This window comes from Podarcis muralis, chromosome 16 (genome assembly GCF_964188315.1).
Source record: "Podarcis muralis chromosome 16, rPodMur119.hap1.1, whole genome shotgun sequence".
Taxonomy (NCBI): Eukaryota; Metazoa; Chordata; class Lepidosauria; order Squamata; family Lacertidae; genus Podarcis; species Podarcis muralis.
The window spans coordinates 33,511,753-33,538,991 of record NC_135670.1 but is presented as its reverse complement, the minus strand read 5'-3'; the positions used below and the strand labels follow the sequence as shown (position 1 = coordinate 33,538,991).

General features: G+C 46.6%; 1 protein-coding gene across 2 annotated transcripts in view; it reads left to right on the top strand.

Annotated features, from left to right (window-relative positions):
- The first annotated feature begins 4,017 nt into the window (after nucleotides 1-4,017).
- The window catches only part of ULK1 (unc-51 like autophagy activating kinase 1), a 113,579-nt gene continuing 90,357 nt past the window's right edge, over nucleotides 4,018-27,239 (top strand). For both annotated transcript variants that reach the window (XM_028709083.2, XM_028709082.2), the window contains exons 1-3: nucleotides 4,018-5,299; nucleotides 6,704-6,796; nucleotides 6,908-6,949. In XM_028709083.2, coding sequence (XP_028564916.2) covers nucleotides 5,210-5,299; nucleotides 6,704-6,796; nucleotides 6,908-6,949 — 225 coding nt within the window. In that variant the 5' untranslated portion in view covers nucleotides 4,018-5,209. The remainder of the gene's footprint in view (nucleotides 5,300-6,703; nucleotides 6,797-6,907; nucleotides 6,950-27,239) is intronic.

Here is a 27,239-nt window from a genome sequence, read left to right as displayed (position 1 = left end):
GAAAAATAAGGCACAGTGCAGCAGAGACTGTAGTGTCTTTAAGATGCATGGTTTTATTTACATATACAGTGGTACCTCGGGTTACTGACGCTTCAGGTTACAGACTCCGCTAAGGCAGAAATAGTGCCTTGGGTTAAGAACTTTGCTTCAGGATGAGAACAGAAATCGTGCGGCAATAGCGGGAGGCCCCATTAGCTAAAGTGGTACCTCAGGTTAAGAACAGTTTCAGGTTAAGAACGGACCTCCGGAACAAATTAAGTTCTGAACCCGAGGTACCACTGTATATACACCTGAGCCTTGATAGGGGGAGTGCAGAATATTACACCTCAAGAGCAGAAGCCAGCCATGCTCTGGGTACAGCCTCTCCCATTCAGCCTGCATGCCTCACGTTTCTTTTTAGCCTTGCCAAAAACCTTCTGAAAATGACACTTTTTCCTGTGGCGACATCATACCCCCTGCAACCTCCCCCTCCCAACTCTTTCGTCTCTGCCCACTCCCAAGGCCAGGGGAAGGATAGTACTGTATTTGCCTTGTCAATCACCCTTAATGGTCCAGAACTCTGCTCTCTTTGTTTCTTAATGACACCTGTATCAGCTGATTTCCTGAACACAGAAAACCAGTATAGTCTGTATTTTTACACTGCTAATTTCAGCATCTGGCACCTTTCCTTAATACTCCAAATATTAGCTAAATTCTAACATTTACTACATTTAAGAGTTTGGGGGAATCTGCCCCACCTCACAAACTGATAACCTCACTTTTTGAAAGACACATCTGCTTCCGGATGTACTATTAACAAAAATACTTCTCCAATAGAAAAATAGCAGAATGTTAATAAAGACATTTCGTAAAGCGCAACTGCACATTTCTCCCAACCCAGCATGGTGCTGATTCCTTTTACTATTTCTATCTATTTCCATAGGGATCTTCCAGGCCTCTTCCTTCCTTCTGGGTACACACCCCAGTCACATCTGCATTTCAAAGACAACTTTTACACACAATGATTAAGCGATCAATTTTAATAAAATATTAGTAATTCACCAGTTCTGACCATGAGAAACATGTAAAAAAGTACAATTTAGCAGCGTCAGAATACCATTGCTAACTTGCAGGAAAGAACCCTGCAGGAAAAGCAAATAGCAAAACCCCTCACCCACTCCTCCAGGCCTGAGTGGTCCATTGGATTGGGGTTTCCACAGAGTTTTTCGTTCAAGTAGCTTAACACAGAATTCCTCTTTCATTGGATCTTGACACCGGTCACAGTGGAAGCAAATTAAGAAGCATATCCAAGCCCAAGCTGTGCCCAGTCCCTGTTGGAGGGAAACTTCTTCCAAACAGATTAATCCAGACCACCCCCCACCCCCACCCACCCTTGTCCTTGGAGGCCAGAAATTTCTCTGCCTACTCCCAACTTCTCTAGAACACTTCAGGGGGCCCAAACAGGGCCAGATTTAGGTTTGATGAGGCCCTAAGCTACTGAAGGTAATGGGGCCCTTTATATGTCCAGCTGTCCTTTATCAACAACAAATTGTCACTGTTTTTTGTGTTGAATATATGCTATATGGTAATTTATGGACCCAATAGGACCGTACGCAACAAAAAACTCTGGTGCTCTATGTAGGTTTTATTTGTTTTTTATCTTATATTTCAGAAATGTACACCCAGTGTTTTCTTTTCCTTTAAATTTTTTGGGGACCCCCAAAATAGTGGGGCCCTAGCACGTCAAAGTGCAAGTAGATAAATAGGTACCGCTCTGGCGGGAAGGTAAACGGCGTTTCCATGCGCTGCTCTGGTTTGCCAGAAGCGGCTTAGTCATGCTGGCCACATGACCCGGAAGCTGTACGCCAGCTTCCTCGGCCAGTAAAGCGAGATGAGCGCCGCAACCCCAGAGTCGGTCACAACTGGACCTAATGGTCAGGGGTCCCTTTACCTTTAAGCTATAGCTTGTTTAGCTTATACGTAAATCCGGCACTGGGCCCAACCAAGGCAGGTAATTCTCCCAAGGACTCTTGCCCCCTTCTGCTCCTGGGAGGAGGTGGCTGCACCCAGCACTGGGGCCATTCTCCACCCCACAAGGCCATCTTGGGGCAAAATCACGGGCGGTTTTTATTTCAGCCAGCTCTGCAGGCACAAAAGCCTTGCTATGCTCCTGGATGTTCCCTCCTGTTAGGGAAAGCGCCAGCATGTTCCCAGGCACACCGGCACAGTTTCTTCTCCCATCATACACAGCTTTGGTTCCCTTTTTCCTGGCACCCCTGCAGGCACTGATCCAGCAGTCTTCCGCTGCTCTTTCTTGCATGCTCGCATGCACCTCCAGCTTCCTGAGTGCAGGCAGCCTGTCCTTCTCCAATGAATCATAGAATCATAGAGTTGGAATAGACCACAAGGGCCATCGAGTCCAACCCCCTGCCAAGCAGGAAACACCATCAGAGCACTCCTGACATATGGTTGTCAAGCCTCTGCTTAAAGACCTCCAAAGAAGGATACTCCACCACACTCCTTGGCAGCAAATTCCACTGTCGAACAGCTCTTACTGTCAGGAAGTTCTTCCTAATGTTTAGGTGGAATCTTCTTTCCTTGTATTTTGGATCCATTGCTCCGTGTCCGCTTCTCTGGAGCAACAGAAAACAACCTTTCTCCCTCCTCTATATGACATTCTTTTATATATTTGAACAATGTGTGGTCTTGTCCCTCTCGCCCTCAGCTGCAGACTGCTTCTCTTTGCAGGGATTCACTTTTCTCCCCTTCTCACACACCGCTTTCAGCAGCTTTATTTCCTGGAAGCTACATGCAGCCCTTTTTGTTAATAGATTAAACCACATCACAGGCCAACATCACCAATCACAGTATCATTTGAATGGCGAAGCCCATCAACTGGGGGGGGGGACTGGCCCCCCTCAAATATTTTATGGGGGGGCAAAGGGTTCTCTGCCCCTAGGAGCTGTCTCCTATAATGGGGTTATAGTCAATCGTGTTCTACTCAAGGGTTGTTGTTGTTTAGTCGTGTCCGACTCTTCGTGACCCCATGCACCAGAGCACGCCAGGCATTCCTGTCTTCTACTGCCTCCCACAGTTTGGTCAAACTCATGCTGGTAGCTTCGAGAACACTGTCCAACCATCTTGTCCTCTGTCGTCCCCTTCTCCTTGTGTCCTCAATCTTTCCCAACATCAGGGTCTTTTCCGGGGAGTCTTCTCTTCTTATGAGGTGGCCAAAGTATTGGAGCCTAAGCTTCAGGATCTGTACTTCCAGTGAGCACTCAGGGCTGATTTCCTTAAGAATGGATAGGTTTGATCTTCTTGCAGTCCATGGGACTCTCAAGAGTCTCCTCCAGCACTATAATTCAAAAGCATCCATTCTTCGGCGATCAGCCTTCTTTATGGTCCAACTCTCACTTCCATACATCACTACTGGGCAAACCATAGCTTTAACGATACGGACCTTTGTTGGTAAGGTGATGTCTCTGCTTTTTAAGATGCTGTCTAGGTTTGTCATTGCTTTTCTCCCAAGAAACAGGCGTCTTTTTAATTTAGTGACTGCTGTCACCATCTGCAGTGATCATGGAACCCAAGTAAAATCTCTCACTGCCTCCATTTCTTCCTCTTCTATTTGCCAGGAGGTGATGGGACCAGTGGCCATGATCTTAGTTTTTTTGATGTTGAGTTTTGGACCATATTTTGTGCTCTCCTCTTTCACCTCAGGGGTAGACCCATCGAAACCCATACGCCTAAATTGCAGGGAATACCACCGATCGTTTCCTCATCGCCACACAAAGCGTGGGTTAAAACAACAATCTCCTTGGGCTGGGGAGGGGGGAGGGACTTGGGACACCCTCCCTCTTCCAGCTCCAGCATGTGGTGTCTCAGGTGATGCTCGAAGCTGAGCGATCCCTGACTCGTTGCAGAATGCCCAACTGCAACCACTTGCGCGCGCGCGTGTGCCTGCGCGCTTCACTCTGCGTGACTCACGAGATCTTTGCTGTGCCTTTAAAAGCCGCCCGGCTCATCCCTCCTTTTTGCCTTTAGGTGGCTGCTGCTGCTGCTGCTGTCTCCATTTATTTAGTCTCTCTCTCTCTCCGGTCGCAACGGCGCCTGCGCTCCCAGGGAAATAAATAAATAAGGCGGAGAGGCAGAGCTGAGCTCTCCTGCGCCCTGAGCCTCGCAGGTCTTTTGTCTGAAGCTGGAAACAGCAGCGGCTGCTCCGCGGATCCTCTCCTCCGCCAGCCAAGCCAGAAGGGAGCCTCTGCTTGGACCCCCCCCCCACTTAATTCGCCTCCTTCTCCTGCGAGAGACAACAAAAAAGGGATTTCCCCCCCTCCGCAAGAATCCCAGAAGAAGAAGAAGGAAAGAAGGAAGGGCATCCCCGGCGCGCATCTGGGCAGCTGTTTGTAGAAACAAAAAACTGGTTGGAAGAGGAAGGGGGGCAGAGAGGGGGGTGAAAAAACACAACAACAACTCTTAAGGTGGACTTGGTCTTAAGGTGGATGGTGGTCTTTTTGCTGGGTCTTTCTTTTTAAGGTGGATTTGACGTCAAGGTTGGAGAGGCTGGTGTTTTTTTTTCCGGGTGGATTTACGCGTCTTGCATCAGCTTGCGTTTTTGAGCTCCGGATGGCCGGAGATGGGTCGGTCTTCGTAGCCGGGCGGCCCAACGGGACGAGCTCTTCCTAGTGCTGGGGCTCATTCACAAGGTCTTTAATTTGGAGACTTGATACCTATTCTATCTGCACATTTATATACGTGTTTTAAATATTGGTTTTAATTCTCTCCCCCCACCCCACTTTCCTGGCTGCGATAAAAATGGGGAAAGTTTGGTAGCCGGGACTCGAACTCCCTCCCCTCCCGTCCCTTCGTAACAATGACTAAATCCCGGCCTTTTTACAGAAAAAGACAGCCGATGGCCGAAGAAGAGGTGGGAGTCCAAAGCCAGAAATTTAACTGCCGAGAGCTGGACAGGAGAGAAGTTTTGCTTTTTCAAGTTTCTAGTTCCTCTTGATTGTCCTTGAAAGAGAGGGCTTCGGTGTCTTTCAAAACTTTATTATTATTTTTATTGTGTGTGCTTAGGGTCCCACCCCCGCTTTAATAAAGAGGGTTTGGGGGAGGCCTTCGACTCGCCTTCCCACCCCCACCCCCCTTTTCAACTATACCTATATTGTTGCTGTTGCTACCAAGCTCCTTCTCGCCATTCACACTTGAGGCCCAAACGTGGAAAGGCATGGAGACGGTTGGGAAATTTGAGTTCAGCAGGAAGGATTTGATCGGGCATGGAGCTTTCGCCGTCGTTTTCAAAGGGAGGCACAAAGAGGTAAATGCAATGTTTATTCTTCTTTCCAAACTTTTTTTTTAGTGGCTCTACTCATCTGTACTTGGGAGATAAGTAGCAGTTTAACACACACACACACACACACACACACACACACACACACAGCCCTCTCCCCCTCTCTGGGGTTTTTGTATTAAAACTATTTTGTTCCTTTTTGTAATATGTATGCCACACACACCTTCCCTACTGCTCTCTTAGGCAATACACGTATCTACTTTTGGAAGAGCCTAAATAAACACACAGCTGAACTGGATCACTTTGCTTGCTCGTCCTGTGGGTCCAGGCAACACTCTGTTGCAATAAACAGGACTCTTGGCCATGCAAATCGGGTCAGGATGAGACCAGTTCTAAACTAGTCAACTCAGAAGACAGACTGACTTGACTTCAAGGGATGCACTTCCAAGAAAAGGAGCTTAGAAACTCCCAAGTTGTTGCTGTTGCTGTTGTTTTATTATTATAACAATTTGGATCTATTGCTACTATGCCGCAAGTTAACTTTCGCAAGGGAGTTGATCAGCTTTAGGTTCGATGCAATTTATTCTCAACATGCCAAGAAGAAATCCGAGACTTTGGATAGGCAAAATGAAAACAGGCCTTATCGGCTTGGCAACCCTGCCTATCTAAAGCGGCCACAAGCTAACAAACACATTGCAGTACTGGAGGAACTATAAATACTCAGCTATGTGGCTCTGCAGCTTTGTATTTAAAGGCACACTAGCCTGGTAGTCCATAGGCGACAGAATAACTGCATTCAGGCTGGAATCCAAACAGGGTGGCAGAGGAGGGAAGGCTCTCCCTCTGCGGACCGGTAACCTTGTCGGCTTTCTTTACCAGGCCATTGTACTGTCTTGTTGAACAAGGGGGTGAAAGTTCCTGGGAAGCTGGACTGACTTCTGTAGCAGGGTTGCTGTCTGGCTTCCTTATCCCTAAAGATTAGCCCATGTCTCCAAAGTGTCCTTGGCATTGTTAAATATGCCTCCTACATCACTTAATGATTAAACGAAAGAAACACACAGTCCATGGGTGGGCACCTTTTTTCACATCATCCGTAAAGCTGGGGATCAACTTCTACAATCCAAATATTTGTATTGCTTAAATTAAGAGGATAATGGCAGCGTAAAGAGCCATTTGAAATGAATATCTGTTCCCCCTCTTCCCCGGTGTCTGACAAATTCAAATTCAATAAAGGGCAAGCCTGGACATGTACTCTATATGGTTTGGGATAGTGAAGCAGAGTTTTCTGAACACTTCTCTTGTGGTTTGAAGCATATGGACTCATTAGAGAGACGCGCATGTGTGTTTCTGAGCATGTGAAAATAAAATGCGGGCTTCGCCACTTCCAACTTACATTCTACATCTGTCTTTTTTATTATTATTAACTTTCAGAAACCTGAAGTGGAGGTAGCAATAAAATGCATCAACAAGAAAAACTTGGCAAAATCCCAGACTCTCTTGGGAAAGGAAATCAAAATACTCAAGGTAAGGGGGGGGGGGGAGAATGTTTTTGCTGCTATTGACATTTCGATTTAAGGCGACTGTTTGCGATTTTATAAATGCTTATACCACCATCTCCTCTCTCTTTCCTTCTAGGAACTGAAGCATGAAAATATCGTTGCCTTGTATGACTTCCAGGTATTAGTTTACTTCTATCTTGGAAGGATGTTGTAGGGAGGGGGAGAGGCTAAGGTGTGATACTTTAAAACTTTGCTGAGAGCTGTGGATTATTGGAGGTTTTGGAGAGTGACGGGAGAAAAGTCTGTACACTTTGTAAAAACTATATATAACCCGATAGGAGCAAGGGGACACACAGGCTTAACTGCAAGGCAGAAAGCTTTAACTGTAGGCCAGGATCCCATCAATGGGGCAGTACCTTGAAATGAAGGAGTGTCCTTCATCTTCAAAATGCGGACATTGAAATGGAGTGTGCGTCCAGTAGATGTGTTTTACCTAAAGTCAACTTGTTAGGCTGGCTGTTTGCTTTTGCTCCCTTTGGCATGTTCTGCTACTCAATTAGATCGTATTTTGAATGTACAGTATATGCGGACAAAAGTTAGGAAGGCTTGGCTGAATCTCACTTTTGATCCATTTGGCCTTGTTGGTGTCAGTCTGCGATGTTCTGTACTCATATGCCGGATTCTTTTCTGTCTTTGGGGTTTAACTTTTCCTCTTGTGATGCTCCCCAGACTGAGAACTAGCTCACTCTACAAAATCTGTAGGGACATTTGTCACTTTACTGCTGAAATTAGTTAGCCCTCCTTCCCTACCCCCCATCATGAAATCTCCTTTTGAATTTTCAAGCAAGTTTTGTTTTATCTATTTACATGGCAATGGCACCGCTAAGTTGTGGCAGACCAAGTTGTGTGCCCAGAATTAAATCCTGTTTTGAACTGGATCACTGTGCCAATTTCCACCTTGGAGTCCTCTTGTTGTTTGGGTACGAACGGCCTTCAGTTGCTTTTATAGACACAGGAGGAGGAGTTCCAGCTCTAAACCCTGCTTCTCCCTGTTGCTTATCTGAGCTTTGTTGCTGTCTGGTGTCATGTGGCCTCCAGACCTCCTTGTTTGTTGACATTCCTCCTGCGCTCGGGGATTGGTTGAGTCAGGGCTTTGCATCATCAGTGCAACCAAATTCCTGCCTGTGTGTTTGGCGCAGGCTGCGTGCAATGCTTTCTGGGAGGCGTAGTCTCTAGTTCTCGGCTTCTGTTTCCTTTCGGTTCTGGGCTTCTCCGGTGCAAGGACTCTTTTTCCCAGGGTACCTCTGCAAGCTCAAAAATAGGGGCTGGATGTTGCTGGGGGTGGGGTTATCTCAGGTCAAATAATCAGGAAGCAGATCGGTTTTGCACAAAGCAGCATGTTTCCCCCACCCCACCCCCAGTCTTTAATTCTCTCTTCTTCCCTCCCCCCCTCCCGCCCTCCAGTTGCCCTAAGGAAATGCAGCAAGGCTGTTTCTCTTGCAGAATCAAAGGATAAATATTCTGATTTTGTTCCCTTGAAAACCTTGCAAAAGTCCTTGGGTCAACACCCTTGCTTTTGTTTCCTTGGTGTGGCAAAACACCATGTTATGCATGCAAATCCCAGAGGCCAGCTCCTGTTTGTAAAAATCTGCACATGAGCTACTTTTCTTTCTGCTTAGTGTTAAGGAAACCTCGGTCACCCAGCTGCAGTCCAGAATTTACACTTTGTAGTAAGACCCCGTTTATTATTATTATTATTATTATTATTATTATTATTAATTTTATTTTGATAGATGCACCCATGTGGATTAGGCAGATGGGATAGGTGGGAACATAGGAATGTGACTTATACAAGGGTCCATCCACCCCAGTATCGTCAACACAGGCTGGCAGCAGCTCTCTAGGGCGCTTCCTCAGCCTCAGCCCTCCAGCTGTTTTGGGACTATAATTCCCATCCCTGACCACTGGTCCTGCTAGCTAGGGAACATGGGAGTTGTAATAATAATAATAATTTTTATTTATACCCCGCCCTCCCCAGCCAAGGCCGGGCTCAGGGCGGCTAACAAGCAATAATAAAAACAAGTTGAATGAATACAACTTAAAAACAAGATTAAAATACAACAATTAAAATATTGAAACATTAAAATATTAAAATGCAGCCTTATCACAGGAGGAGAAAGGAAAAAGAAAGAGGGGGAGGGAATCAAATTGGCTCCAAGCCAAAGGTCAGGCGGAACAACTCTGTCTTACAGGCCCTGCGGAAAGAAATCAGATCCTGCAGGGCCCTGGTCTCATGAGGCAGAGCGTTCCACCAGGCCGGGGCCAGTGTTGAAAAGGCCCTGGCTCTGGTTGAAGCCAATCTAACTTCTTTAGGGCCCGGGACCACTAGGGTGTTGCTATTTATGGACCTTGAGGCTCTCCGTGGGGCATACCAGGAGAGGCGGTCCCGTAGGTACGAGGGTCCTAGGCCTCGTAGGAGGGCCGAGGTTGAGGAAGCCTGCTCTAGGGTTTCAGGTGAAGTCTCTCCCAGCCCAACCTGGAGATGATGATGATGATGATTTATTCCTTATACCCCACCCATCTGACTGTGTTGCCCCATCCACTCAGGGTAGTTTCCAGAAACAGTACCTTGTGTGATGCATCAGTTTGGCTATTTGTGAGTTATCTACACCTGATGTGGGATGCTGCCAAAATCTGCCTCCAGGGGAGAACCTGATTAGCTCCTCAGTGCCTCCAGCATTTAATTTGAATCTTAATTGAGCCCCATTGGGTGGTGTCCAGTTACATTTTACTCAGACCAGAACCATTGAAATTAATGAACTACAGTTAGTCATGTTTGTTGATTTCAGTGGGCCTACTATGTGAGTAGAGCTATCATTGAATACAACCCAAAGCATTTTCCTGAGTTAATAAACATGTGTCTCTGGAAGGAACGGACACGTTGGTTCTTTCGCACCAACAGTTAATCCCAGCATGTAGAAAATGAGCATGTCAGGAATGGTTCCAGCCCAGCTTATTTTTCTCCCTGTCATGTTAGTTCTCTAGTTTCGGGGATATCCTGTATCTTAACTGGCATGAAGGAGCATTCCATCATGTGAACTCTGGAGCGGCACAGCCAAGGCTCATGCTTTCGTCGGCAGGAACTAAGTCTGTAGACTTGGTTCAAGGACCTTGGAGGTGGACAGCAGTTTCTGCATCTTACCCCACTGAGCCCCGCTTAGCGAGTATCTTTCCACACCAACTATGCTGTTTTACTAGGTGGGGGTCATATTTATCTGTGTGCATGAATGTCAAATCACAAGATGCATGGATCTGCAACATCATGAGATTCTCGGTTTTCATTTTGGGGTGGGGCTTGGTGGCACTTGGGTTTGGATTCCTTGGGAGCCACAGTTTCGGAGGGCCTTTCACGTAGCAGGTGTTGTTATGTAATTCAAGACTCTGGTCTTACAGCACACCAGCTTAACGTGGTAACGAATATTACTTCAGAATGCAATAAGTATTTATTTGTCTGTTTGTTTGTTTGTTTCACAAGTTTTATATGCTGCTTGATTGCAACAAAACCTCAAAGCTGGCTTGCAAAAAGAGCAGAGCAAGAAAATTATCAGTCAAAAACAGTTTAAATCCACCATTTTTAGTTCAAAAAGCAATAATTAAAATCAACAGAAAGCTAAAAGCCAGACTAAAATACATTTTGACATTCCACATGTCTTCAGACTTGCTTTCATATTTATGAACAGGATTTTGAAGGGTCTTTGTGACCTGTTTTGGCTGGGCAAGAGCTACCAGACCTGCCTTTTATTTGTAGAAATGCATTTGCTTGTTTGTTTATTTAAAAAAAAGGCTTTTATGGGTTGTGTTTATTGTAGTTGGTTTCAGTGTTTTGGTTCGTGAGTTGCTTCTAGCCATTTTTTTTAAATGAGTAAAGCAAGTAATAAATATTAAGAGTAATATTTTTGATATTGTGGTGAAGCTTCACAAAGGCTTTAAAAAAACATTTTCAACGTTTATATAGCACGATCAATGTGCATGGCTCTGTACAGAATTAAAGTGAAAGGGACTACCCTGAAGGGTGCAGAGTCTAAAAAATTAACAAGTGTTTGAATTCCACAATAATCCAAAACAGGATTAAGTGGGCTGTGTACACACCCACACCCACCCACCCCTGCCTTGAGCTTGAGGCCCTGCTGGACCCCCCCCCTTCCCTCTCTCTCTCTCTCTCTCTCTCTCTCTCTCTCACACACACACACACACACACACACACACACACAGGCAACATGTGAACCCTCCCACAAACCACACAAAGCCTGCATCAATTGTGTTTTAGCATCTGAATGGGACCTTTCTGCTGTTGCTTCCTACTTGGGTCTTTCCAGAGCTGCTGCTGCTGAGCTATCAAATGGCTTTTGAGAGTTGCCTCTTGGCCAAGACTGCCTTGCAGCCATTGCCCAGCGAGGACAAACCAGTTTGAGGGAATCCTAATTCCTTTCCTGCAGCCAGATCTGCCAGGCTGCTAAATGTGTCACCGGGTCTCCGTTCTGCATCATAAAGCATTTGCCTGGGTGTGTCTATGTGACAAAACGTAAATCACTTTAATGGTTCTTGGCTTCCTTGTTGTTTGGAATTCCGGGAACTGTATCTCAGGAAGCTGATGGAATTATCCCTTTCGATTTCTCTTATAGTTTCCTGTGATGTAGTCTTCTCTAGAGCACCGCTTTTGAAATGCATAGGATTGCAAAATAACTTAGGTAGTCAAGTCTATCAATCTCAGTGGGCCTACTCGGCATCACATTTTATACGAACCTTGTGCTTTTATTGTTTTATTGCTGTGTTGTGATTTTTAAACATAAAGCTGCAGTCCCTTGCACGTTGAACTTGAAAGTAAGTTGCATTATATTTGGTGAGGTTTGAATTGCAGCATTAAATCTGTCTCTGATATACAGAGCTCTTACGGAGAAAATGATAAATAAACCCGTTATGCTGTGGTCTGCAGAGGTTCATCTTGTGGCTGTTTGAAGGGCCCTTTCTGTGGTGGCCCCCGGTCTGTGGCCTGAGCTAGGCATCTGCCAGGGTGAGCTTCCATCACCTGTTAAAAGCCTATCTATGTACCTAAGCTTTCCCTTGGCCTCAGATACCAGTGGAGTGATTCGAGGCTGCTATATTTGTGATACGTTCTTTTTTTATTAGATTGGGGTTTATCATATTTGGGATTCTTTTGTCTTGAATTGTGTTATTGTACACAGTCTTGGTATTTTAAGAGGCAGTATATAAATTGGATGGGACGCGGGTGGCGCTGTGGGTTAAACCACAGAGCCTAGGACTTGCCAATCAGAATGTTGGCGGTTCGAATCCCCATGACGGGGTGAGCTCCCGTTGCTCGGTCCTTGCTCCTGCCAACCTAGCAGTTCGAAAGCACGTCATGTGCAAGTAGTTAAATAGGGACCGCTCTGGCGGGAAGGTAAACAGCGTTTCCATGCGCTGCTCTGGTTCGCCATAAGCGGCTTAGTCATGCTGGCCACATGACCCGGAAGCTGTCTGCAGACGAACACTGGCTCCCTCGGCCTATGAAGCGAGATGAGCGCGCAACCCCTGAATCGGTCACGACTGGACCTAATGGTCAGGGTTCCCTTTACCTTTACCTTTATATAAATTGGAGATGTTTTGAGCGCCCTCGAACGACTGAAATTCAGGCTAGTTTGTGTGTTTGTTTGCGTTTGCTTGTATGTTCATGGTAGTTGCAGCAGTGTACTTAAATCGAAAGTGAACCAGTTGCAAACCGTAGGCCAGGGATGGACACTGTGTGTTGGGACAGATGTTGTCAGTCCACAGCTCCCATGGTCCCTGATACTCAGTGCCCCCAAATCTTGTTCTCCCACAGAGAAGCCAGGATGGTAGTAATTCAGCTGGTTCAGAAAGCTGTTTGGTTTTTTTAAGTGGCAAGCTCCTTGTTTACCTTTTTCTTTGTTGAAATGCAAAAGAAAATCCCTTTCAGGTCTTATTGTTTTGCCTTTGAAAGCTGTTGCATACACTTTGCTGTTAACTGGAGATCCTTTTAAGTACAATTTGGTGCTACTCCCCCGCTCCCAATCTTTTAAGATTGATTGTCACCTAAACTCTCCCACCTCCCAACTGGATAAGCAGATACCACCTTAAAATATTTTGCCTTTTCTGTGGCGCTGAATGCTTTTTATCTGCGGCAGCAGATATAACACAGCTGCCACCCTGGAAGCTGTAAACATAGCTTCTTTTGGAGGGTTGATGCTGTTACCTGTTTTGTGGTTTCTTCCCTCCCCCCCTCCCCTCCAAATCTTTCTGTTTCTGGCTTTATTGGGACTCTCTCTGTAACTCTCCCTGCCCCCCACCACACAAAGGAAATGGTTGATGAAACCACAGTGACTGTAGACTGGGGTGGGCAAGCCTTCAGGCTTGTTGTGCGTATGACCTTAACCAATAGAATTAGATTGGGGTACATCTCAGCACATTCTGATCCTTGGAATTTGTTCTCAGTGTCCGAATTGAGCTGAGCTTGCAGTCCTTTTACACACCAGCCAAGTTAACCCGGTTAGCGTTCTTCCCCAGCTTAAGTGGGGAAAGTAGTTTTGCTGTTGCTGTTGTCCATTAGGAAGTCAGCCTTGCAGATCTACCTCATATTAGCCAGCAGTTATCTCCATAGGTTCGGGGGTGTACTTCTTAACCTCCCATGCTTGTAGACCAGTTCCCAACTGGTCCAGGCCAAAGACCCACCCCTGACTCCTGGCTTGCGTCACGGGGAGAGAGACCCATGAGTTGACCCAGACCTATTTCAGGTTAAAGGAAGTGAGGTGATCCTGATGTGGAATTCCTGCTTCCTCCAAGCGCTCTCACTGCCATCGCTAATCCCAGGACCCTCATTGCTGCCCTGGTGGGCAACCAAGCTAATCCTAACTAACCCACCGCAGCTGAAATTTCCGCATGCCAGTCCCCTCTGCAAAATTCCATTTAAGGAGAAGCCTGGAAAACAATAGATATAGACTCAAAAGTGAACAGAGTGTGCCTGTTCCAGAGAGAGCTCTATCCCTACAGGCCCAGCTATAGGAAAGTGGGGCATATGATTGATCAGAAATATGTATCCTATTGAAAAGGGCTCGTGCCTTTTCCCTGCCAAGTTGAAGCGCTCATGGAAATAGACAAAAGGAGTGTCTCATCGGAAGAATGCTTCTCAGCCCAGTAATGGCATATGCTGCTCCTTTGGTCCAGTAAGCCTTAGCTAGAGAGCCATATGGTGGCAAAAACTTGGCTGCAACCCACCTGGAATGGCCACTCGTTGAGGACCTATGCTGTAGTAGACCACCACACAGCCACTACTTGCCTTGCACTTAATTTCTAAACGGGGAGTTTTTTATTTGTTCGTCTGATTTATTTATTTTTTAAACAAGCCATGAACTGACATAATACTAGATTTAATTTGGTAATAGAACATCGGAAGATGCAATACCCAGTCTGCCATTCTGTTGAAATGTTGCTGTTCTGTGCCGCAAGAAGTTGCTTCCTCTTCCATTCCCGGGAACATCAACAACAACAAAAGTTTTGTATGCGTTCTTCCACTGTGTTGTAGTTTCTCTCTGTCTTATGCAAGTCAGACTCAGGCCATTGGTCCATCTAGCACTTTATCATCTGCCAAAGATGGAGAAGCTATAGGCCTCTGTAGTCAGCCCCAGCCAGAATGGCCAATGCCCAGGGATGATGGGAGTCCAACAGCTTCTGAATGGGTAAAGGTAAAGGGACCCCTGACCATTAGGTCAAGTCGTGACCGATTCTGGGGTTGCGGCGCTCATCTCGCTTTATTGGCCGAGGGAGCCGGCATACAGCTTTCGGGTCATGTGGCCAGCATGACTAAGCCGCTTCTGGCAAACCAGAGCAGCGCACGGAAACGCCGTTTACCTTCCCGCTGGAGTGGTACCTATTTATCTACTTGCACTTTGACGTGCTTTCAAACTGCTAGGTGGGCAGGAGCAGGGACCGAGCAACGGGAGCTCACCCCGTCGCGGGGATTCAAACCGCTGACCTTCTGATCGGCAAGCCCTAGGCTCTGTGGTTTAACCCACAGCGCCACAGTGTCCCTTCTGAATGGGTACATGTTGCCCAATCCTGGCCTGCATAGAAGCAGTTCATGCTCTCAGGGGTGGGAGTCTTTCCCAGCCCTATCTAGAGAAGCGAGGGACAAAACCCAGCAACTTTTCCATGCGCAGGGTGTGCCCCTCCCCATTCCACCCGTCCACACAGCTTTGTAAAAATTGCAGAACTAGACCTGCAGCTTGACTTGTGGGCGGAGCGAGAAGGGGGGGGTCATGTGCTTTGCCTACTCCTGTTAACCCTGTGCTACCCAGGTGTCCATATTATGTGCAGTAAATACAATTTAATAATTAGCAAGCTTTTATGCAAATACATTCACCTGATTTGCAGCGATAAAGTGCCCTTACATGTCAAAGGCATTATTAATCCAAACTTGTATTTAAGCACAGGCTTGGTAGCCATAGGCAATAAGGAATTAACATGTGGGTGAGTGTACCCAGTGTAAAAAGCAGAGCGGGCTGTTGTTGAACGGATATGGTTCACTATCAGGCTAGTAACTTTTGTGGGCTTATTTGCAAGGCTGCAATACTCTGAGCACAATCTGCGCATGTTAATAGTTTGAGTGCTCCTTTTTAAGGATTTCTTAGAGCAGGGATGGGGAACCCTTGTCAGATGTTGCCAAACCGCAATTCCCATCATCATCATCATCCCTGGTCCATGGCCATTCTGGTTGGGGCTGATGGGAGTTTGTTGTCCAACAGCATCTCGAGTGGCACATGTTGCTACCTGAGAGGAGTGAATGATTTCATAGAAGGAAGCTATGCTTGAATTTCGTGAGAGTTTACAAAATCTAAATAGTGTTGAAACCAGGATGGCATGAACTAGCTGTCCGCTCACCACAAATGACAGCAACAACTTTACCGCTGCCAGAGATTGAAATAATCTTGAAACCAGAGAGCAATGCTATCGCAAGATCTCAAAGGAACTCTTCCCCTAATGACCTGCCTGCTGCTACACTGTAAATTCTGTAACTTCCATGTCTACCTCGGTTCATTAACTTACAAGACCCTTTCTACAGTTTCTTGCTTTCTTTCCCATCGTAAGTATTCATCCCTTTTTGGTACTTGAGGACATTTGCAAAGTGGCTCTCTCTCGTCTTAAGTTGACCTTTCCCTTTCCTCACAGGTGCAGCTCTGTTTGTCAACATTCCATGGCCATTACCTTCGGCAGCTTGAGGGCTTGTCCACACTTCCTCTGGTCTGCTGCTCTACCCAGGGGAAACTTCTCTTTAGTGCTCAATCAGGTTTTCTCCGGATTGACATTTGCTCCAGTTTAGAGCTTCAACAGTGGGCTTTCCTTGGGAAAACCACTAGGGCAGGCATAGGCAAACTTGGCCCTCCAGATGTTTTGGGACTACAACTCCCATCATCCTTAGCTAACAGGTCCAGTGGTCAGGCATGATGGGAGTTGTAGTCCCAAAAACATATGGAGGGCCGAGTTTGCCTATGCCTGCTTTCTAGACACGAGAGAGGCAGAGTGTGAATGAGCCCTGAGCATCCAAACAATCCCTTGACATCAGAGGTTTTAAGCAAGCAACTCTAGGATAGCTGGTTGCCAGTGTTAGAAACTCAGCTAACAGCTAAATGGCACCTTAAACCAAGGTTATGGTCTCCACAATGGAATGTCTAGGTCAGTGTTCCCCAACCTTGGGCCTCCAGCTGTTTTTGGACTACAATTCCCATCATCCTTGACCACTGGTCTTGCTAGCGAGGGATGATGGGAGTTGTAGTCCAAAAACAGCTGGAGGCCCAAGGTTGGGGAACACTGGTCTAGGTTTCTGTTCCCCCAATGGAAAGAAATAATAATAATAATAATAATAATATCTATACCACTTTACATTTTAAAGAACAATTCTCAAAGCTGTTTACAACACATTAAAACATCAAATAAGACAAGCCCAGAATAAAATAAATCCTAGCTTCAAAAATATATATTTCAGATCCTTTTAAGTGCCATTTTGCTTTCCTCAGTCTCTCAGCCCTGCCTAGGGATGGCGGCAGAGGGAATCTGGGACCTTCTGCATGAGAAGCAGGTGTTCTCTCACTGAGTTGCGGCATGCTAAAGTTGTGTTAAGGGGATGAGATACAAGAGCCAGCCCACCAGTGTCTCGCTTCCTATTACAGTGGTACCACGGGTTACGAACTTAATTCGTTCCGGAGGTCCGTTCTTAACATGAGGCGCTCTTTTGCTAATGGCGCCTCCCGCTGCTGCCATGCGACTTCCGCTCGCATCCCGGGGCAAAGTTCATAACAAGGGGCATCTACTTCCGGGTTAGCGGAGCTCATAACCCAAAGCGTTCTCAGGGAGGACATACAGTGGTACCTCGGGTTACATATGCTTCAGGTTACAGACCACGCTAACCCAGAAATAGTACCTCGGGTTAAGAACTTTGCTTCAGGGTGAGAACAGAAATCGTGCTCCGGCGGCAGCAGGAGGCCCCATTAGCCAAAGTGGTACCTCAGGTTAAGAACGGACCTCCGGAACGAATTAAGTACTTAACCCGAGGTACCACTGTACGTAACACAAGGATCCACTGTAACAAGTCTTCATTATGATCTTGAATGGTGTTTCAAAAGCTTTGGAAATCTACCGTGTCCCAGTTAGTTTGTAGCTATGTATTATTGAGCAGTGCTAATGGGGCCAGCAGTGCGCAGAAGACCTAGTGAGATTGACCCCGATGAGGGTGGAATCGAGTATTTTTAGAAACTGTTTTCAGGCTTGCTGTGAATGAGTTTGTGCTGCAAACCTGCATCAAGGGCAGGGCGGGAAAGAGAAATGTTGAAGGTAAAGGGCTGTAACTCGGCAGTAGAACACCTGCTTTGCACTAGGAAAGTCTTAGATCACGGTAGGCAACCTAAGGCCCAGGGGCCGGATGCGGCCCAATCACCTTCTCAATCTGGCCCGCGGATGGTCCAGGAATCAGCGTGCTTTTACATGAGTAGAATGTGTGCTTCTATTTAAAGTGCATCTCTGGGTTATTTGTGGGGCATAGGATTTCGTTCTCCCCCCACCCACCCCCCCAAAAAATAGTCCGGCCCACCACATGGTCTGAGGGACAGTGGACCGGCCCATGGCTGAAAAAGGTTACTAACCCGATCTAATCTCTGCCATCGCCAGATAGGGCTGGGTGAAGCCTTGAAAAGCAGCTGCCAGTCACAGCAGACAGTACAGTGGTACCTCGGGTTACATATGCTTCAGGTTACATGCGCTTCAGGTTACAAACTCCGCTAACCCAGAAATATTACCTCGAGTTAAGAACTTTGCTTCAGGATGAGAACAGAAATTGTGCTCCGGCGGCACGGCAGCAGCAGGAGGCCCCATTAGCTAAAGTGGTGCTTCAGGTTAAGAACAGTTTCAGGTTAAAGTACGGACCTCCGGAACGAATTAAGTACTTAACCCGAGGTACCACTGTACTGAGCTAGATGGACCATGGTTGCGACTCCGTATAAGGCAGCTTTCCATTTTCCTAAGGCTGCCATTGTAAGCTTAATTTCCAGGGCTCAGGCTCCCTCTTAATTCAATGGGACGTGACCTCTTAGTAGAAACTGTAACTAACTTTGGTCCAAACCATTGAAAATACTTGATGCAAGGTGGTCTTCCAATAGGGCTGGCCAACTGTGGTGGTCTGATGTTGTCCCTGAAAGCCATGTACAGTATATCTGGTCTCTGTGCACCCGCCCCAACAACCCTACCAGCTTTTTTTATTGAGACATGCTTTTAAAAGTTGGCTGGGTTTCTCCTGCTATAAAGAAAAGAGAACTGTTTTGTCAGTCTGTAAAAAGGGAGGGAGGAAGCACTTTGGGTTTCCTGTGCGATGTACTGTTTACAGGAAGGGCTGTAACTCTGTTGCAGAACATGTGCTTGGCATCCAGAAGGGTCCCTTCTTAGTTCCCAAGTATCTCCTGGTGGGGCTTGGAAAGACCTCCGCCTCAAATTTTTGGCGAGCTGCTTAAGGGTCCGCGCTAGATCTAGAAAGAGTTCAGACTTGGTTTACTTAACTGAATTGGGGTGGGGAGAACAACTTACACTCAGGGGTCAGCAAACTTTTTTAGCAGGGGGCTGGCCCACTGCCCCTCAGACCTTGTGGGGGATCAGGCTATATTTTGAAAAAATAATAATGAATGAATTCCTATGTCCTACAAATAACCCAGGACGCGGGTGGTGCTGTGGGTTAAACCACAAAGCCTAGGACTTGCCGATCAGAAGGTTGGCGGTTTGAATCCCCGCGACGGGGTGAGCTCCCGTTGCTCGGTCCTTGCTCCTGCCAACCTAGCAGTTCGAAAGCACGTCATGTGCAAGTAGATAAATAGGTACCGCTCTGGCGGGAAGGTAAACGGCGTTTCCGTGTGCTGCTCTGGTTCGCCAGAAGCGGCTTAGTCATGTTGGCCACATGACCCGGACGAACGCTGGCTCCCTTGGCCTATAGAGCGAGATGAGCGCGCAACCCCTGAGTCGGTCACGACTGGACCTAATGGTCAGGGGTCCCTTTACCTTTACCTTTATATAAATTGGAGATGTTTTGAGCGCCCTCGAACGACTGAAATTCAGGCTAGTTTGTGTGTTTGTTTGTGTCTGCTTGTATGTGCATGGTAGCTGCAGCAGTGTACTTAAATCGAAAGTGAACCAGTTGTAAACCATACAACCATAAACCATGCTCTGGTTTGCCAGAAGCGGCTTAGTCATGCTGGCCACATGACCCGGAAGCTGTATGATGGCTCCCTCAGCCAGTAAAGCGAGATAAGTGTCGCAACCCCAGAGTCGGTCACGACTGGACCTAATGGCCAGGGGTCCCTTTACCTTTACCAATAACCTAGAGATGCATTTTAAATAAAAACACGCATTCTACTGATGTAAAAACACAAGGCAGGCCCCACAAATAACCCAGAGATGCATTTTACATAAAAGGACATATTCTACTCATGTAAAAACACACTGATTCCCGGAACGTCTGTGGGCCGGATTTAGAAGGCGATTGGGCCAGATCCGGCCCCTGGGCCTTAGCTTGCCTACCCATGACTTACACTGCTTCTGCAAAGCAGCGGTGATTTTGATGAGCTCCTAATAGTGGCTGCTTTCACACACAACATAAAACCATGGCTTAGCACTAATGCGCAAATGTGCTGGCTCTTGGAGATGAGATTGCAGGCTGCTTTGCTCCCCCCCCAGTTTTTTTAGTTTGATGTGGTGCAGCAGGTAAACTCTGTTTCGGCTTAGGGTGTTACCCAAACAGTTAAAGCTTTTTCTTTCTTGACCACAATCTGAGCTTAAAGATTGGAGAAGGAAGAAAGTTGGTGTGACTCCTCCCTCTCTTTGTGAGCTAGCATGTTCTTGTGGTCCCAGTAATCCAGATTTTTGGCTTACTGTTTACATTGAACCACGCCATAGTCTAAGAGAGCTTTGTTTGATGCAGTCTGAGGCTTCCTTTATTCACCAGGTGGCAGAATGGATATGTCACCATTTTAAGACTTCAAGTGGGAGCGCAGTTTTTAAAAATGTTTTTCTTGTGTCATGAATGGGCAAACTTTGGCTCTGCCAGATGGTGTTGGACTCCAACTCCCATCAGCCCCAGCCAGAATGGCCAATGATCAAGAATGCTTGGAGTTAAGAGTCCAGCAACATTTGGAGGGCCACTTTTAGCTCAAGCGGGTGGCTTAAGCCCAGGCTTGTCCTTGTTTGCTGGCTTTCTCCTTGCGGGGAGAGGATGTTGGTGGGTTTGTGTTCCTGCAGAGGAGAGCACTATGTGTTCTCATGAATGAGTTGGAAGAGCCATATTCAAATATTCTCTCTACCTAACCTCCCTCACAGCTTTGTTGTAAAGATAAATCTTGTGTATGGGAAGAACCATGTAAGCGATTTTGAATCCTTTGAGGAAACAAATAGCATAAGCAAAACTTATGGGATTATTAAATCAATTCTGTGGGGTTTTTTTTAAATGTGATTACCCTATAGTCTGAAGTGCAATGCCTTATTCCACCCCGTCTTCAAAAAATGTTTTAAAATACATTGAAAATGAATGTCAAAACATAGAGCGAGGGAAGAATTTAACATCAGCTAAAGTCTCATTGAGTGAGCACATCCTTCTAAAATCTAAATTATCTCACGAGGGCAACGTGAAGTGATGATTTTGGAGGGTGTGTCCATTTTTGTCATTTTCAAAATGGTGATTGTGCTCTTAGTCAGGGTTGTGGATTTGTCATGTTTGCCTTAGCAGGCCTCATATTTCTCTCCTCATCACCTGATGGTACATTGGAGAAGGGGGTGGTGACATGGGCTATTTACCATCCTCTAAAACTTCCTTCTGGAGCCCAGGGCAGCATTACTCAGAGCTCTTAGTAAGGTGGCTTCGTGGCTGTTTCCCAAGAGTAATTGGAGACTGGCATGTGCTTGTGCTTCTCTGAATGCAACGGTGGATCATCTCCAGTTACTCGTGTGTTGTTCACACGGCTGTTTTCTCCGGGCCCTGTCAACGTCTCCATTATGAAAATATCCACTTCAGAAGCTATTTTATGACTTGCTTCTTGTCTCTCTCTTTCTCTCTCTGCCCAAAGCTGGTCTGCGTGGGGTTTTGAGGGATGACATTTGCCCACGGTGTAAGGTTTCTGGCCTGGGGATTAAAAAAAGAAGAAAAAGTGGGGGGGGGGGGAGAGAGAAAGTTCACCCTTACTGAGAGAGCCGTGAACTCATGTGCAGTCAGTCTCTCATGTCTTTAATAGCATTTAACTCCTGTTTTCGTTGTGTCCGAATAGTATTTCCTCACCCCTCTATGCTATGGTCATGCAACTTTTGGTTGGTTCACATCTAACATGAAAATCATGGTTTGGCATTTGCATAAATAAGCCCAGGCCTCGCATATTCCTGGCCTCAGACGCTTGCTTCCTTAATGAGTTTCTTGTGCTTTTCGCCGGAAAATATGGATTTGCTGTTACGTGCAAGCTTGCAAACTCTGGTTTTGCAAGCTTATTATGCCAGTCGTCGTTCAGTGCTTCAGATATTATAGGAAACTAGGATGGCCACGTAAGCATTGGACACTCAAGAGAAGAAATACAAATAGAGTACGAGGTTGCACAATATCGGTTTATGGGGATTTCGATGTATAGGAGCAAAAGCAAGAATAATTGCTATGTTTTAAACAGAAATGCATTAAATTTCACTGTATAGTTAGCCGTAGTGTGTCTTGTGTGTCTGCTGGCCCTTCTTAGGGTTCCCCCCCCTTTAAATTGGACTTGGACTGGACAGACCTTCCAAGCAGAGGACTCTTAGAAACAGGATACTGTCCTCAGGAAAACCGGACAGATGCCCTGCCCCCCCCCCCCCCCCCGCAGACTTTGGTGGCTTCTGTAACAGTGGAAGCAAATCACAACAGTGAAAGAGGCTTGCTCACCTGTGAGTTTTGTGTTGCCCGTGAATTCACTGTTTGTGCTTGTGCATGTAAACTTAAGTTGGCAATGGCAAATGGTCAGGGATGATGGGGGATTTTAGTTCTGACAGCATCTGTAGTGCCGCAGGTTTGCAATCTCTGTGCTGCCCTATAGTTGAAGCCAGGGGTGGGGAACATCGGGTCCAGGGGACAAATGTGGCCCCTGGGGGCTTTCCCTGTGCCAGGGCTTCCCAAACCGTGGTCCATGGACCACCAGTGGTCTGCGAACTTTATTTAGCATGGCCACGTTAACCGTTCATATTGATTTCTAATTGTATTTCAGCTGTATGGAGTGTGGATTGTAATGCAGTAAAATAAAACGAAAGAAATGAAAGAAGCCATAGAGATGCATGACTGAAAACCATGCAGTGTCTATTGCAGTTGTTGTAACCTGTGGAAAAATACATTGGTCCACCAAGAGCACCAGCAATTTTCAAATGGGGAGAGAATATTTGGGAACCACTTCCCAAACTGTTCTGCTCACTGGTCCAGCTCCATGTTGTCCTCAAGCGCTTTTTGTCTGCTTGAAATGTGTCTTGGAAAGGTGAATGCCTTTTCTTTCCTGAATGGATGTCTGTCTGTCTAATTTTCTCTGTGCACATGGAAACCAACTTATTTTTGCATGGCTGGAACATAGCCAACTTTGCAAAGGTAAAAGTTGCATCCGTTGTGCCACCCACTTTTGCCTTTGACTCTGCCCATCTCTGGAATGTGGGCCCCTGGAAGACCGTCCCCCCAAAGGGAATTTGGCCCTCAGATGGTTCCCCTCGTTTAAACTGATGTTCAGGCACAGCCTGTGTTTCTCTGCCCTGTCCTTTCTCCTTTCCCAGGCACTCCAGTCTCGCTGCAGTCCTTGTGTGTGGCAGGTATAGATTAGATTAGCTGCGAAATCCTGGACCTTTCATGCAAATAGCTAGATATTCCATATCTTGGAATATTGGGTTCTTTTCAGTCTGGTGTAATATGGCGCCTTTGTACCTTATTTGGCTCGATGTAAAGCTAATCCACGGAATGCAGAATGTCTTGTGAGCCTAATCTAGGTCTTGCAAAGCAGGCAAGGTCATTCTGCCGCTGCTCTAAAAATATTTTTCTTTCTCCTCCTCTCATAAGATTAATTTTGACCTGCTTCCAGGCTTCATAATTGTGTAAAGAGCCTTCATTGTGTGGTCTACTGAAGGTTAAATATCCCTGTTTCTCTTTTCCCCCCTTTGCTTTTACTAGAACCGCTTATGGTTTTAAAAATAGCAGCAGCCGTTTGTTTGTATTTCCCTGTGATCCCCGAACAAACGCTGTGTTTGCAAAAGCCAAGCAGATGAAACGAAAGCACACAGACACAGAAAGCAGTCACCTCTGCTTCGGAACAGTTTTTTTGGTTCCCTAGACCAGTGTTTCCCAACCTTGTGCCTCCAGCTGTTTTTGGCCTACAATTCCCATCATCCCTTGCCACTGGTCTTGCTAGTCAGGGATGATGGGAGTTGTAGGCCAAAAACATCTGGAGGCACAAGGTTGGGAAACACTGCCCTAGACAGAGCGGCAGGCGAGTTAGCATCAGGACAACAGGCAGAATTAGGTCATCGGAGCTGGCAATCCCTTGATCAACCAGACGTTAAATATCACACATAAATAGTGAGGGGAGCTGAATTTAATGCCTCCTGGGATCCAATTAGCAAAGCGTCTTATAACTCCCAAGAAAGGAAGACGTTTGCAAATCCACCTTGGTCTGTCTCTGTTGCTGTGAGATGCTGACGCCGTTTTTGCTGCAGGTGTTGAGGAGAGACGCACCGTAGCTGCATTTTCATGGGAAAGGGAACATGGCCTAAGAAGTTGGATTGTGCCTTCACACGGCCGGTGGTTTGTTTCCAACAAAACAGGCACGTGCCATCTTGTGCAGCAAGCTTGTCAAATATGCCACAGTTGTGTTTTCTTCATTATTTAAAATCTTAATAAATTAATTAAAGAAAGGAAGCTGCCTTATTATTCCAGTTGACTATTTCAGTCTAGCCCCAATATTGTCCGTTCTGACTGGCAGCAGCACCCCAGGGCGTTGGGCATGGTTCAGTCTGTCCCTTTGCCTATCTGATTCCTTCAAAGAAGGAAAAGAAACGAAACATGAAAATCTGTTTGCCTCTCACTTTGGAACACAGCTGGAGATTGGAGCCCAACAGATTTAGGTGTCATCAACAACAACCTGTGCTAAAAACTATATTTCAATTACAGTATTGTTTATTATGGTTGTATACCTCCCTGTTAATTGCAGTGTATTCAGTGAGGCTGACTTCCTGCAAATCAAAAGGCCTTTCCAATTAATTGGGTAGCACATTATTTAGTACGAAATGTTAATTTTTAAATATGATTATTTATAAAGAAAATTACAGGCAGGAGGCAGCGTCTGAGAAAAAGCATTCAGCCTTTGCTGTCACATAGGAGGTCATGGTTTTTCTAAGCTTTGGGGCCTGCCATGACATCAGTAAACAGGAAGTGTTGAAATTAAAGCAACAGAAGTATCTGCTCTTCGCTTCCGGTATTATTTCTAAGCTTATGCTGAATTGATCAAAACAGGCTGATTGAATATGCCTTATTTCATTGGGCGGCGTTGGAAAGGCATGCTTAAGAAACCCAACGTGGTATCTAACACCCAACTTCTGTGTCAACTGCTTTTCTTGGTTTACAGCAGGCATGGCCAAACTTGGCCCTCCAGATGTTTTGGGACTACAGTTCCCAGCATCCCTGACCACTGGTCCTGTTAGCTAGGGTTGATGGGAGTTGTAGTCCCCAAACAGCTGGAGGGCCAAGTTTGGCCATGCCTGGTTTACAGTATTAGGGCAGAGGTAGCCAGCTTGGTGACCTCGTGATAGCGTTGATCTTCCAATTCCCATCCAGCGGTCAGGAATGATGAGAGTTGTTTTCCGATGACATTTGGAGAGCACCACATGGGCAGTGCTGTCAAGTGTGTTCAAAAAGCGCTTTGTATACATTACCGATTTGTGATTCCTAGCGAATCTCCTTTATGGCGAATCAGGATTATTATCCCACACATTGCAGTTGGGTTGGGAACAGAGGCTGAAAGACTGGTTTGCTTAAGCCCACCCAATGAGTTTGTGGTAGAGCCAAGATACTGGGTTCTTCCTGATTTTCTCCAGCCCATCTCTTAGCCACTGTGTTTATTTGTTGTTGTTGTTTAGTCATGTTCAACTCTTCATGACTCCATGGACCAGAGCATGCCAGGCACTTCTGTCTTCCACTGCCTCCCGCAGTTTGGTCAAACTCATGTTAGTAGCTTCGAGAACACTGTCCCACCATCTGGTCCCCTGTCGTCCCCTTCTCCTTGTGCCCTCCATCTTTCCCAACATCAGGGTCTTTTCCAGGGAGTCTTCTCTTCTCGTGAGGTGGCCAAAGTATTGGAGCCCCAGCTTCAGGATCTGTCCTTCCAGTAAGCGCTCAGGGCTGATTTCCTTCAGAATGGATAGGTTTGATCTTCTTGCAGTCCATGGGACTCTCAAGAGTCTCCTCCAGCAACTGTGTTTATACCAGTTCTCAATAAATAATGGTGTCTGTCTTGCCATGGCTGCAGGTCCAATCCCTAGCATTTCCGAAGTAGTGCCTGGCAAGAACCCTCTCTGAAATCCTGCCAGTCAATGTAGACAGTACTGAAGTAGATGGACCCATGGCTTGACTCCACATAAGGCAGCTTTGTATGTTCCTACTTCAGTGGCGCCAACCCATGCTGCCATTTGAATCCCCCCCTCTCCCTATTTGTTGGTAGAGTCAGTGGTTGTCCTGGATCCATTCTATAGCCACAGGTGTTGAAAAAGTCTGGTTCCTGTTTGGCTTCAGTACATTTTTCCCACCCCCTCCACCCATCCTATTTACGTGGGTAGCAGAAGGCCTGAACGAGCAGTCAGGAATCAGGATGGCAACAATCATCTTGTTATAGGGAGCCCAGACAGGAAATGTTGCTTCGGTGTTGGAGGGGGAGAAAAGGAAAAACAGGTTGGACCACCTTTTCTTATCATAGCAGTCATAGCTCAGCAGCTAAGCACCTGCCTAGCAGCCAGATTGGTCACCACAGGCTTGCTCACTGTCTAAAGTATTGGTGATGGGGAAAGAGCTCTGTCCCAAGAGCAAAGAGAGTTATTGCCAATTGAATACTGGGTTAGATGGGTGAATAGTCTGTCCTGGTCACAGCCACTGAGCCTCTTGGGCTTGCTGATCGGAAGGTCAGCGGTTCGAATCCCTGCGACGGCGTAAGCTCCCGTTGCTCTGTCCCAGCTCCTGCCAACCTAGCAGTTCGAAAGCACACCAGCGCAAGTAGATAAATAGGTACCGCTGTGGCGGGAAGGTAAATGGCGTTTCTGTGCGCTCAGGCACTTGTCACGGTGCCCCATTGCGCCAGAAGTGGTTTAGTCATGACCCGGAAAGCTGTCTGTGGACAAACACCAGCTCCCTCAGCCTGAAAAGCGAGATGAGCGCCGCAACCCCATAGTCACCTTTGACTGGACTTAACCGTCCAGGGGTCCTTTACTTTTACCTTACCTGTTCACAAGGCATCTTCCGACGGTCTTATAAGAAGAGCCCTGCTGGATTAGGCCAAAGGCCTATCTAGTCCAGCATCCTGTTCTCACAGAGGCCAGCCAGATACCGTATTTTCCGCTCTATAGGACGGGGAAGAACAGGAAAAAAAATTCTCCCCCTCTCTGCTCAGTGCCCCTTCAGCGAAGCGGCAGGAGAAACGGAGTCCCTTCCATTTCTCCTCCCGCTTCTCTGAAGGGGCGCTGCGCAGAGAGGGAAAACTGTGAAGCGCCTCTCCAGCAAAGCGAAGCCTGGAGAGCAAGAGGGATCGGTGTGCACCAACCCCTGTCGCTCTCCAGGTTTCAGGCGGCTATCCGCAAGCCTTCGGAGTGCAGCGGGAACTCCTGCTGTGCTCCAAAGGCTTGCGGAT